This window comes from Carassius gibelio, chromosome A12 (genome assembly GCF_023724105.1).
Source record: "Carassius gibelio isolate Cgi1373 ecotype wild population from Czech Republic chromosome A12, carGib1.2-hapl.c, whole genome shotgun sequence".
NCBI classification, from domain to species: domain Eukaryota; kingdom Metazoa; phylum Chordata; class Actinopteri; order Cypriniformes; family Cyprinidae; genus Carassius; species Carassius gibelio.
Genome location: NC_068382.1, coordinates 6,259,938 through 6,274,007, shown reverse-complemented (window position 1 = coordinate 6,274,007; position 14,070 = coordinate 6,259,938). Strand labels below are relative to the sequence as shown.

Below are 14,070 nucleotides of genomic sequence, written 5' to 3'. Positions count from 1 at the left end.
AGTTAGTAGAGTATCAGTAGACTGTCTGCTTAATATCTTCTAACACTTTCTTTGTCAACTTATACTAACCCTAAACCTACCTCTAACACTAACCCTAAACCTACCCTAACAGTATACTCTGAGAGTTAGTAGACATGTAGTTGCAAATTAACCCTCTGGAGTCGATTAACGCGTATACAGTACGTATTATGAGGCATTTTCTCCGGATAAACCTAAAAAGAACTTAAATTACACTTTCAGTTTTGATCGTACAGATAAGAGCAGGACATCAATCGAATCTGTAAAGGGTATACTTTTTTGTATACAAACATAACAACAAAACTTTGTGCATTTATAAAATAAAGATAACAAACAAGGTGTGCTGTCTGCAGCCTGTCTGATCTTCATTTGCAAACGCATCATTAAAATGAACTGTAACTCATGAGATATATATATATATATATATATATATATATATATATATATATATATATATATATATATATATATATATATATATAGAAAGCTTGACATGTCTACTTTTAAACTAAATAAGTGCTGCCCAAAACAAATATTCAGTGATAAAGTAATCCATATGAAAACAACGCGATGTCTGTTGTGCACGTCTCCCTTCATTATCTTCTAATGTGACCACGCCCCCACGCTGAACGCTCTATTCAGATTCTAATGTTTCACTAAAGCGTGCGCCTTGAATACACCCATAACAGAAAACAACACAGCGAGACTGTTCTTCAAGTTTTTTTATTTTACTGTTTGCTTCGCAATGAGAGGAATAAGACATAATTCACCCCAAAAAGATGTGATTTGGACCTCAGGATTTGGATTTCCTCAGAAAAAAAAGAATGAATCGCAGAGATTGATGTAAATAATATAAATGTAACAAATAAATTTAACTGTAACAAATGTAACAAAAATGCTGTTCTTTCAATTTATCCCCTGAAAAAATATTCTCAGCTCTTTTCAGTATTAAGAATAATAATAATATTAATATTTATTTTTTTGTAGAAAATCTGATTGTTAAAAGGATTTCTGAAGGATTGTGTGACTGGAGTAATGATGCCAAAAAAATCAGCTTTGAAAGTCAGTTTTGATTTTTCCTAATAAACTGTTTAGCTGCACTCACAAATGGGTTGCACTCACAAATTATGTTGTGGGATAATTAAATATATTCTAAATAAACTACAAACATAAAATTATATACATTTATTTTGTCCTCACATTCCTTCTTGTAACACGTCACTGTCAAAAAAAAATGTTTGTTGAAAAACTAATTTAAAATAAACACTGCAATATCCCATTAAAATACAAATTAAAATTTTGGAAAAATGTGCACTTAGAACTCATGCTTAACGATAAGAAGAAAATTTGTAGTAAAAAAGCAAATAAGCGATCTTTTTTTTTCGTTGATAGATAAAAGCATGTTCTAAATGAATAAATGTAAACACGGACTTTAAATGTAAAGTACTGGTACTGGTGCTGTTTGCCTGAGATCTGAGTTATTAGTTCTGCACGCACGCCCGGATAAGCCAGAGAATCAGATGGAAAAAGCGAGCAGCGTCAGCAATGGCACAAGTTTTTATGCCAAAAAGATGTTTGCATTCACTTGCCAATTAGTGATGTGAGCAAAACTGATTCATTATTTTTTTCCTTCATCCAGCTAAAAGATCATGTAAAAGAGAGACTTTCATACAGGAAATAAATGTCTCAATGTTGAGATTATATTCATGTGACCATGTGTATTTGGGGCACAGGGATGTAATATGTAAATAAGAAGCCATGTGAGTTATGTCTGTTATGCCTCGGGAGTATGCAGGAATATCAGTTTACTGTTATTAAACACCATGTTCCAGTCTCTACAACACAGACTGGTATTATGAGGGCTGTATTCTTTTCACACATATGCATAAACTATATTCACCACATGTCAGAACTGTTCAAAGGTTCAGACCACATGTTACGCACAGCTATAAACAACGTAATGTGACCAAAATATCACAGAAACTGGAGGATGGATTCTTTTGATTTGAGCAACTGCATAGCAATGCCCTAGCAATCACACAACAGCAATCTAGCACCCATTTAATCCTCGATATATTTTATCAAGTATTAAATGCATTCATTACCGTCATGTTACGATACCAAATAAACAGACACACAAAATTGTCATTCACGGCACTGATTGGAAAACTTCTATTCAAGCCGCCTAGCTTACACTGAAGCTCTGTGGGTTCTGACTGACTGCAAAACAGAAACAAACTGAGCCAAAGAAACGTCTGTCTAAATATCTAACAGCCTAGACTTCTAAAGAAAACAATCCTTCACATTTACAGAGAGGGCATGTGTGAAATTGTAATTACGCATACAGATCTTAATTGAATAGCAAACACCAGATTTAATATATGCAAGCCAACAGAGATTTGCATATTGAAGAATTTCATATTCATAAAGACTAGCCTAGCAACTAGTACAAAGCCAGCCAGAGATAGCCATGTTGTAAAAAGAGTCTATAACAGAAAAAAGACTGAATAAGAAGATCGGGTGAGTTGGAAAATGTGCAAAAAGAAAGTAAAAAGCAGGTGCTATGAGAACAATCCACACAAAATAAGAGATACCTTCGTCAACATCTGAAATATAGTCCTCACTGACCATTTCAGGCACATTGGCTGTATGAACTGTGTAATTTAAATGAAAACTGTTACAAATAATATGTAAATGAACAAAATAAATTTAAATTAACATAAAGGAAGAGAAAAAAATAGACCACAATATTATGACAAGCTGTTTACCTTCATCATCTGACATGTCCAAAAACTCATTCATTGTTTCTGGAACATTCATTTTGTGTTTCTCTGTCACCGTCTAGAAAAAAACAAAACAATAAGTGATTTGTTGATGTGCCATCATTTTGCTTTGCTTCAAATATAAAGCATGCATTATACAGTCTCTCCAGAAAAAGCTGATTTTTCTTTTGTGATTTTTGCGGGGAAAATCCTTGATTTTGCAGCACGTTTTCTTAAAAAATGCGATGGAATATGCTGAATATTTTTGCAATTTTATGCGATGAAATTGCGTGAACTTCTGCGGTTTGATGAAAAAGAGAAAAAAAGGTGATTCCCCCAACACCTTTTTCTCACTAGGCTACTACCTTAATGTAAAGAGTAATTTCTTATTACTTCCTATGATAAGCGAGCATACTAAATCACAGAATATTTAAGTTGCAATCTCTTACTGCAACTTTAATTATTTTACATAGCCTACTACTAATATAATTACAACTGTAAGTTTTTGGTACTGTTCTGTAACAAAAAAGTGCAATCTTACAACTGTAAAGTTGCATCAACTTCTGAATGAAACTACAACAGTGTTAGTAGCCTAGTGAGAAGGGGTTGTTGGGGGAATCACCTTTTTTTCTCTATTTCATCAAACCGCAGTTTTCGCAACTTCTCGCAATATAATTTGGCTCCACTGTCATGTAACAAAGTTTCACCCTGGTTTCACCGCGGGGTTTGCAGATGATGTTCACGTCACGTAATTACGTCACTTCGTAAGGTTCCCATGGCAATAGGGGAAAATGGCGCTTTACTTGTGTGAAGTAAACGCAATTTTTTTTTACTTTCTGCTAATATATATGTGAGTTTTTTGCAACGAAAATACAGGGATTATGAAATTATGCTAGCCCCGCATATTTTTCTTTCTGAAATCGGCAATTTATGTGGCAAAAGAGCGGCATATTTGAAAAAATGCGACCCCGCATAAATATGCGGCCTTTGGCTAATTATGCATTAAATCAGGTGATCGCATAATCGCGTTTTTCTGGAGGGACTGATTATATTTTTAGCATGTAACATTGTTTTTTCACTGCTCTCTGTGACTCAGAACAGACGTGCAACCAACTTTTGTGTTGCGATCCACTGTCTGAGAACCACTATGCTAAAGCACAATAACAGCTGATGCATGGTATTCTCCAGAATAGAATGTGTCATGACACAAAGTCCTCACCACAGTAGTGTGCGTCTCCTCTGTCACGACTTTGAGTGTGTCGACCACAGAGATGTAACCCAGGCGCCTGGCAATAGCTAAGGCAGTGTTTCCATTCTGTAGGTTAAGGGACAAGTACAATATTCATGGAAAATAAATCAAGCAATGCATATATAAATCATGTAAAGGCTTTACTAAAAATCTAATATTTTATTAACTCTATAACATTTTGGCAAATGTTTATCAATCAATAATTCTGTTAAATGTTTACGGTGATGCCTATAATAGATGCTTTAGAATATTAAATAATTACTACATGAAATTTACTACATACACCATTTTATATAATATAATGTTATATAATTATACATATACATATATAAAGTGTGCTATATAAATAAACATTGTATTGTATATACATATAAATTCTGGAAGAGAAAAGGCTAAATCAATGCAGTGGTCACAAACCAGAGTGACGTGTTCAAAATGAAGGTAAAAATGAATGAACTGCATTTTTATATTTCCTTCAGTAAAAGAAAAAGTGAGGAATGCATGCCTATGCAAAATGAGACTGAAATTGGAAAATTCCCAGAAAATTGCAGGACTTCCATGACCGCAGGCTGCCTGCTCTTTGGATGTAAGCCTATGGGATTTTTTTCATGAAAGCTCAGAAAAGAAACAGCAAACTTCTCCTTAACATGAGGTCTTGTTTGGAAGAGGTGCAGTGAGTCAGACCTGTTGACACTGTTGTGACACACTCACCACTGTCAGCTCATTAGGAGAGGCTCCGTGCTGCAGCAGAAGGTTAATGATGTGTGTGTGACCCTGCTGAGCTGCCTGGTGAAGAGGTGTGTATCCATTCTGAACATGAGAGACGAATTGAGTTTAAATCTTAATTTTGGACAACCAGTAATCAAAAAAGACTGTTATGTAACAAGTTAAAGAGATGTACTCTCAAGCATATTGCAAACTGCTTTCTGTCAGCATGATTTAATTTACCTTGGTTTTGGCATTGACTTTAGCCTGGTTCTCCAGGAGGAAGTGCACCATCTTTATATTGCCATAGTGACAGGACACATGCAGGGGCGTATATCCCATCTGAACCAGAACACAGAGACACACATTACTCTTAGGCTTCTTTTTCCAGTCAAGCACATTAATTATGCTCACATTAAAAACCCATGATATATTCAAAGAATGCAATTACATCTCTAATAACACAATCACACTTAACAGTCTCAATAGGCCTTTCACATATAAAATTGATAACCCACTGTCATTTTTAGAAATTTAGATTTTTTTTTTTTGAGTTAGTCATTAGATTTGGATAGTTTGTACACTTGGTATGCATATATAACTTCACAGAAATCTACAGATCATTTATATTGGGTGTTCTGTAAAGCTTTACTTTTCTGTACTACAGGAACTAAGAAGGCGGAGCCTATCGAAGGTGAAATTAATTTCTCGCTAAATGCCACACACGAGTATAAAAGCACTCGTTCTTTCTCAATTCCTCCGCCCGTGATCAGACAGGGAGTTTTTTCTGTGGGTCATTGTCCCATAGAGGATTGATCTGTGTGATGCTGTCTGACTCATTCTCTCACAGTCTCAACAAGAGCCACGCTGAACGACCTTGAACCGGGGCCGCTCGATGTTTATACATGATTGACCAATGAGGAGCCTGGCCAGACGTATGTGTCACACATCTATCCATCTACCCCTCTGCCTGTCTATCTGAAATTGAATTTACACACATCTGAGGATTGGTAAGATATTTTAATATTTTTGAAAGAAGTCTCTTTTGCTCACCAAGGCTTCATGTATTTGTGCTGCTTGTAAGTTTTTTGTGGTAACCATGATGACTCAAATTCAAAAGAACTGCATTTATTTAAAATATCATTTTTTTGTAACAGTTTAATTTCTATTGTGTAACTTTTGATAAATTCAATTGATCCTTGCTGAAAAAAAAACTTTTGATTAAAAAACAAACAAAAAAACACTGACCCTTAACTTTTACACTGTAGTGTGTGTGTGTGTGTGTGTGTGTGGCCATTACCTTAGTCTCTGGGTCCACTGTGGCACCATGATTAATCAGCACTTCTGATACATTGACTTTATCCTCTTGAGCCGCCAGATGAAGAGGGGTCAGTCCACTCTGACACAGAGAGCCATTAACCAATTCAGTGACATAATCAAACAGATGTGACACATCATGCATAGATGAAGCATCCATTAATCAGTGTGGGTCACTCTTATTGACCAAGCTTGATTGTAGCCATAATTTGACACTGGTTACCTAAGTCAACATGAAATGGTATCCACAACCTATTTTGGTGCCATAATGGTGCACATTTTCTACAATGTGTTTAGTTCTGTAATGTGATATTTTCAAGTCCAACTGAACTTACTTTTATCTATTAGCTACTTATTGGATCACAAAAAGTCAGTTTTGATCTGATGTCGGTTTTTGTTTTTAATGTAAAAAATATGTATTTACTAGTCAAAATTAAATGTTTTAAAGGTTACAAGGACTTCACTTCCTGTTACATATTTCACTACCCAAAAGGAAAATGTCAAATAAAATAAAAAAACATTATAATATAATTGAGGAATAGCATCCTAAAATAATTGAGCTCTTTTTCCACCTTGTTTCCCAGATTGATTTCAGTTTCACGGGCGAGAAGGAGCGTGACCATGTCAACGTTGCCCTCCTGGGCTGCCAGGTGGAGTGGACTGATGCCCTGGCGTGTCGTGGCATTGGTATCAGCTCCGTACTCGAGCAGTGTGGTCGCTATCTCCATCTGGTTCTTCTTGGCAGCTATATGCAGTGGTGTATAGCCATTCTAGGAGGGAAAGCAAGTGAAGGGGATCATAATAAGTTTAAGATCTTGTTTTAACAAGAGTTGTTATATATATATATATATATGATAACACACACACACACACACATATATATATATATATATATATATATCTACAGTACACACATACTGAGAAAATCGACTTTGAAGTTGTCCAAATTATTTCTCAGCAATGCATATTACTCATCACAAATTAAGTTTTGATATATTTACCGTAGAAAAATATCTTCATGGAACATGATCTTTACTTAATTTCCTAATGATTTTTGGCATTAAAAAATAATCGATAATTTTGACCCTTACAATATTTCTTTGGGCTATTACTAAAAATATACCCCAGCAACTTAAGGTTTTGTGGTCCAGGGTCACACACATATATAAATATATATATACGATATTGACAAAGGACAGGAATTAATACTTTTTTTTGTCTAGTCCTAAACAGCACTAACTTGCACGCTGCCAACCCTCTTTTCAGTTTGCAGTCATTTCCTGCACAGATTACAGAACTGAAATCATGACAAATCCCAGAAGCTTGGGGGACCGGAAACAGGACTGATATTTATTTTAGGAATAATTCACTCATTTATTTATTAATTATTTATTTATTTAAAGAGATGTTCTGATAAAGAAACAAACTTCGTCTACATCTTGGATGGCCTGAGAGTGAGCACATTTTCATTTTTGGGTGAACTACTGTATTCCCTTAAGTGTCAAAACAACTTAAACCACCAAATACATCAGTTTTCAAGAACTTCGTTTTTGTTTTTTTTCAAAGCAATAAAATGTGTGCAAGCTTAACATCCTCTGTGGTTGCAGTGGGTGGACTAAAAGAAAAATGTCGAAAATGATCAAGAATGTGGGGTGGAGGTTGTTTTGTGTGAGCATGTGTGCGGCCGTTTGGTTTGGAGTCATATTTCTTCATCATTTGTGTGTGTGTGGCTGCCTTTGGATGAGATTTGTGTGTACTAGTTGAGAAACTGTGCTTCGTGAGGGTTTCCTGATACCTTCGCTGCAGCGTGCGGAGATGCTCCTTGGTCCAACAGAAGGAGGGCCACTTTCTGGTTATCGTAGTGTGCAGCAACATGCAGTGGTGTTAGTCCACTCTAAACACACACACACACACACACATACATAGCTATTATTGGCCAAGAGCTCAAAAGTGGGGTGTGTGAAACTGGAGCCATCATAAATCAGTCATCTGGACATTGGAGAAGAGTAAATTTAGCCAGAACACATTAGTGAATGAAACCTCTGGAACTAGAACTGATAGTATGTATCCTGATAGCATGCAAATCCCTCTTTTCATCTGGAAGATGTCATTTTTAAAGCGTTCACTAGCTGCCAGGATTTAGAAAGACATTCAGCAGAGGTTTTACAATATTTCAATATATGCAAAACAACTTCTTTAAAGACTTATTAGATAAAACATGTTGAATAGGGCACTTAAAATCTAGCATGTATAGATTTGCAGATGATCTCTGCACTATAAGTGTTATAAGTGTTAGTGACTACATTTTTAATGATAATATGAAAATATATTTATAATACAGGTTTATTAGCATTAAGCACATAATGTTGTTTACATGTATTAACGACCCTATGAAATGAATGTTTTAAATGCATGAAGCTGCTATCGAGTTCTTGAGGTTTTAATGGTGCGGTCACACTTGATTTTATGTTTCATTCACATCCATTCATACACTTGAGAGTTGGAATGAGTTTACTTTAAGTGTGAACTATATGATAACCAACGTTCATTAATGAGTGTACATCTCTCTGTATGTCTTTGATGCACACATATTATGTCAGACTGAAGATTCGCCAGCATAAGCATTTTTCTTATGCAGCATTTCTTTTTTTGTGTTAAATTTAACTGGCTGCAAACTCAGTTGAGAAACAGATGTAACAATTTTTAGCCATTATACAAAGAATTTTGATTAAATGTGTCCATTATCCATGTCTCTCATCCAAACCTCTCCATTCAACAGATGCTTAGAAAGGAATGCTTTATTTCTTACCTTGGTCATGTTAGCATACCAGAAACCAAAGGATGGCCGTGATGACATAAACTCGTGCCATAAATGCTGTGCATTATAGGTAGTAATCATCAATCTATAACCATTAGTGCAAAGAAGACACTTGTACCTTTCCAGCTGCGTCAGGTGGCGCTTGCTTCTGTAGAAGTAAGTTAGCAACTTCAATTTTCCCGTATTTGGCTGCAACATGCAAGGGAGTGAATCCTTTCTGCAAGGATAAACAGTTCATATTTAGAAATGAAGAAAAACCTGTATACTGAGTTAAAAAGAAAAATTTACACACTAGAATTCAAAGACAAGTCATCCATCGTAACATGCAAAACTGTTGTAACTTGTAGAAAACAAGTCATTTTGGGTGGGGTTGAAAAATCGCAACTGACATTGAAAAAAAAAAACTGATCTGTTGCACAAGTTTCCTTCTGTTAAGTAATACTACACTTCCGTCCAGCTAGAGATGAAGCACTACTGTAACCAATCTGGTTTAGCACAAGGCTGGCCATTTGAACACTGATCCTAATTTACTTTCATAATGTTTATTTTACTTTGTAATACTTTGTATTTTCAGGTTTTTATGCTGCATTTGTGAAACTGAGAAATGTTGAAGTTGATCTGGAGACTGCAGTTTTTCATTGACACACTGAAGGCCAGCATACCATATGCCTTACTAACCTGGACAATTATTATAGACACAGAACAAACATATCCAGTGACAGCTGTGTTATCAGAGGGAAACTCTGCTCTGCGGTGAATGGAGTCATGGAAAACACCATCAATTCATTGTCCTTCCTCAGCACATTCCCACACTGTAACACTTGGCAGCCTCTCAGTGATGCCTGTCTAGTATTTTATGTCTATCACAATCACACAGCGGGGGCACTGGGGGGGATCTTTTATTTCTAAAGCTAGAAAATAGCTGCTGAGAGTCGCTGTGGTCAAGGCTGAGTGTTAATGGACAACAAAACAGTTAAGCTGGTGTACTGCTTTTAGAAATTTACAAATGTAAACATATAGAGTCTCTTCTGGAAAGCAAACTATATTGTGTTTGAGTGTAATCCATTGTTTGGTTAAATCAAAGGCTCTACAGAGTGTAATACTGCACTGAATTTTTTTTTTTTTAAACAACTGTCAATTATTTAAAGTGCAAATTTATACCGATTTAATAAAAAATCATGGTTTCTTTTAATATGATACATATTTTTAAAAGATATCACAATACAGACATCACAACTCTTTCTTTTAATAGTATGTAAACCAAGTAAAACATTGAGTTACAAAACATTTTTAATTCTGCTTTCAAATTACAGCTAATTTAACTTTTTTGGTGAAATTAAATTGATCTCTGATCTGCACTTGGCAAGCCATTACATATAAGGTCTTTATTGTAAAGCCTGTATATTTCCTGTATTATCTAGAAAGAAAATATGTCCCGTTATGTATGTAATCTGACAGATGATGTTTCAGCATGAGTGTAGGCGAGCACCAATCTGGTCCATGGACCTTTGGAAATTAAAGCCCTGTGCTCAATAACATAATTAGAACAAACACCAAAAACTAATACATCCCACACGCAGCAACTCCAAATGATCCTTAACATCATCAGATGTTCCTTAATAATGGACATGATGTCAACCATGTTGTTCTGTAAATGCATTTTGTAATATATTCTATGTAATAGAGATATAACAGCATACTACTAGCAAAATCCTCTGTCAGCATGGCAGGTTGGTGAGTTATCGTGATGGATGTGCAAGAGTTGCAGACCCATCACCGACTTTGATTTGGTCTGCTTAAATCTTTAGGGTGGTGATGCAAAGCATTTCATATACAAAACATTTAGTAAACGCTGATTTACGTTCAAGCTGTGATTTAACACTGCTGTGTGATAAATACTAATATTAAATGTGTCAGGATGCATGATTTATGCCAGTGTATCAGACATTTTTTAGCATTTCATTTTGTTGATTTGAAGTGTACCCAACTCTGTGTACAGTAAATTCAAATTTTTCTGACTTGAGAGTGCATCTATGTGCTCTGCACATTTAGTTTTCAATAATGACTATTCAAAATAAAATTTCTTGATAGTTCTTTGGGTTGGGCTTATTAATTGCAGATGTGTGTCTTGCCCTTTACTTTACAAGGTACTTTTGCTTTACTGAATAATCAATTTAATAAATCATTTGAAACTCCTGTCTGAGTGACAAATAAATCCAATTGGCACTCGGTCAGCAGAACACAGCTCACATGCTGAATTAATAATTTACTGATTCATTAACAAACACGTCTGCAGCTTGATGAGGGAGGGGGCTGTCTGCTCCATTAAATCTAATACATAGAAATCAACATCCCATCACAAGGGATGTCACAAACAACACAAACTGGTGTCGATCTTGTGGAATGGATGCAATCAAACAATCTTGTTTAAAATGGGACGAGTGGAACAAGACCAAAAGAGCAGGCAGGACTCTGAACAGCACAAAGTGGATCAGTTTAATACTGTGATCAAAGTAGGATCTATTTTGATTCATTGAAACCATATCACTGTGCCAATCTGAAACAAAATACATTTCTGAAACAAGATATACCACAGAAATATGATGCATTGTAACGCCACGACTAAGGGATTGTTAAAATTGGCGAATGCTATTTTCTTTCCCATGTTGTATGTATTTCCTGAAACAGTGTTAATTAATAAAGTAAGTTGAAATTGGACATATTTTTGGACATTTTTACCAGGAATAAATAATCAAATAATAAGAATTTATATTACAAGTAAACATTATGTAATAATTATTAAATATTAAAAGTAAAATTAAAATTTTGAAAAAAGAAACTTTGGAGACAGACTGATTTTGTTTGTGAGACTCTATAAGGTCACATACATTTTTACAGCATAAATTGTTCTCAGACTGCATACTTCTCAGACTGCATATCTTGGAGAGATATGAGGGAGGATAAATCTTTCAAGTGAAATCAGTACATAATCCATATTTCGTAGATTTAACACTTTCTGTGGATAAGAAATGCCATTGGATGTATTTCAGTGCGCACAATTTACTCTAGTGTGACAGATTGGACTCATCTCACAATAAAAAGGTTTTAAGCTTTTTACTTGTAGAGTGAACTTTATTGCTAAACCCTTGTATAATTTGTCAACTTTAATTTCCATTTTTGGACAGTAAACTCTAAAAAAAGGTACAAAAGTTGTCACTGGGACAGTACATTTCCAAAAGGCACACCTTCGTACCTTATTTACCCATAAAGGATGCATTTAAGTACCTTAAAGGTACTCAAAATGTACATATTAGTACCCAAACTGTAAATATAGGGTAAATGGTATACCCCAGTGACAGCTTTTGTATGTTTTTTCTGAGAGTGTATATCTGAGAATGTATCTACTGTATATAACAAAAGTAAACAAAGTGTGGATATCATGAGTTTAAGAGGTTAAAAATAGCCTAGCCGACAGCTTAAGCTTCACTGATCATCTAACCACTAATAAAGTTTCATGAATCATCCAGCTTTGTTGGTGTGACTGACCTTGGTGGTGATGCCAAGAGATGCTCCATTGTCCAGCAGGATGGATGCCACATCTTTGTGGCCTTCGCGAGCGGCCAGGTGGAGTGGCGTGTATCCGGAGGTGGTGGTGGCATCAGGTGAAGCCCCGTGTTGCAACAACTGCTGGATTATGTCAGGTTTGCCCAGACGACTGGATATATGCAGTGGAGTATGATCATCCTACAAACACACACACTTGTTAGTCTTTTTTTCTTGGTAGAGGTTGTAAGATGCTGGACCATTTTAATATTTCCTCTCAGGACTGTAGAACTCAATTAATTGAGGCAACGCTAAAGCGGATTGGGGCACTTCTGACAGTCTTTCATGTAACCGCAAACAAGCAAACGTTTCCTATTAGTATAGATTGATTGCATTGCATTCCACAGCTATTACACTAAACTTTGAACAATACGGTAATTGTGTGCCTCAAACATAATGCATCATTGTGTTTCATTTGCATACTTATATCACAGATATTACTTGATTATTGTACTCTTATATAATGTGGGTAAAGGATGACTAGAATTTTTAAACCAGATTTTTACATTTTCTGCTAAAGTGATTTGTGTGTTTTTAGTGTGTTAATATTGGAAGCTAAGGTGTTCTGACTGGCCGGTTGCCGGGGCAGTGCTCTACAGTTGTTAGGCCGAGCACACACAGTACAAGTTTGGACTCTCTGGAGGTCATGAGCAATTACACATGTTATGAGTCAGTTTACCTGACTAGTACAGTGTACTACTGGACTGCACCGCGAGCCAGCGGTAATCACATGAGCTTCCATGCTCAACAAAGAGATATCAAGCTTTTCAATGTTCCTGCTATATAGCTTTGGATAGAAATGAAAAAGAAGATAAAAAGATGAGTGTGCAAGTGATGTGGTGAATTGCAGAGACGGTTCCTCTTCTACAGGGGTATCCAAACAAAAGCAACCCTGATAGCACACATACATCACAGATGTCAATTTTTTGCTGTATTTTTTGCTTATGTTGTCGTTCATGTTCTTCTGAGATTTCTAGGCTGTTTCAGGTGGTTGCAATAATGGTGACAAACACTGTTGTTGCTTGTGTGTTTCTGGCACAACCATTTCAGTTCTTGGAGTCTCTACTAATTAGCTGATGATCTGATTTATGTGTGCTTCTTTAAAGAGACATGGACAACTTGCAGTTTTGGGAGACTCCGGGAATGTGGTTGGGAACCCCTTTTCTAGCGGGTTGGTTGCTAAAATGGTGATGAGCATGTTGCTACAATGTTTCTAGTGTGTTTTCTGGTTGCTAACGTGTTACTGTAAAAGGTGTTTCAAGCGGTTTTTAGCATGCCGCTATGAGATTTTTCTAGGGTGTGCTAGGTAGGGTAGTTGCTAAGATATCCTGAGTGATGTTGTGTATGTTGCTAAAAGGTTGCTAGTGTTCTAGGTGGTTGTTTCCACTTGGTTTGAAGATTGCTTTTGTGTGTTTTTAGTGTGCTGCTACACAGTTGCTTCTTTTTGGGTGGAACAGGGCAATGCTCTACAGTTGTCAAAGTGTGTTGTGTTCATGTTGCTCTGTGATTTCCAGTGTGTTTTAGCTGGTTGCTAAAATGGTGTTGAGAATGTTACTTCAATGTTGCTAGTGTGTTTTGGGTAGCTGCTTGAGTGTTAC

General features: G+C 36.0%; 1 protein-coding gene across 8 annotated transcripts in view; it reads right to left on the bottom strand.

The window, feature by feature from the left end:
- LOC128024988 (ankyrin-3) overlaps nt 1-14,070 on the bottom strand; it is a 138,674-nt gene that overhangs the window by 41,768 nt on the left and 82,836 nt on the right. For 7 of the 8 annotated variants that reach the window (XM_052610922.1, XM_052610916.1, XM_052610920.1 and 4 more), the window contains 9 exons: nt 12,416-12,613; nt 8,988-9,086; nt 7,847-7,945; nt 6,624-6,821; nt 6,035-6,133; nt 4,978-5,076; nt 4,741-4,839; nt 4,000-4,095; nt 2,787-2,859 (listed from right to left, as the gene is read on the bottom strand). In XM_052610922.1, coding sequence (XP_052466882.1) covers nt 2,787-2,859; nt 4,000-4,095; nt 4,741-4,839; nt 4,978-5,076; nt 6,035-6,133; nt 6,624-6,821; nt 7,847-7,945; nt 8,988-9,086; nt 12,416-12,613 — 1,060 coding nt within the window. Of the gene's footprint in view, nt 1-2,612; nt 2,673-2,786; nt 2,860-3,999; nt 4,096-4,740; nt 4,840-4,977; nt 5,077-6,034; nt 6,134-6,623; nt 6,822-7,846; nt 7,946-8,987; nt 9,087-12,415; nt 12,614-14,070 lie in introns of all 8 variants that reach the window. The other variant, XM_052610914.1, reaches the window with a different exon arrangement.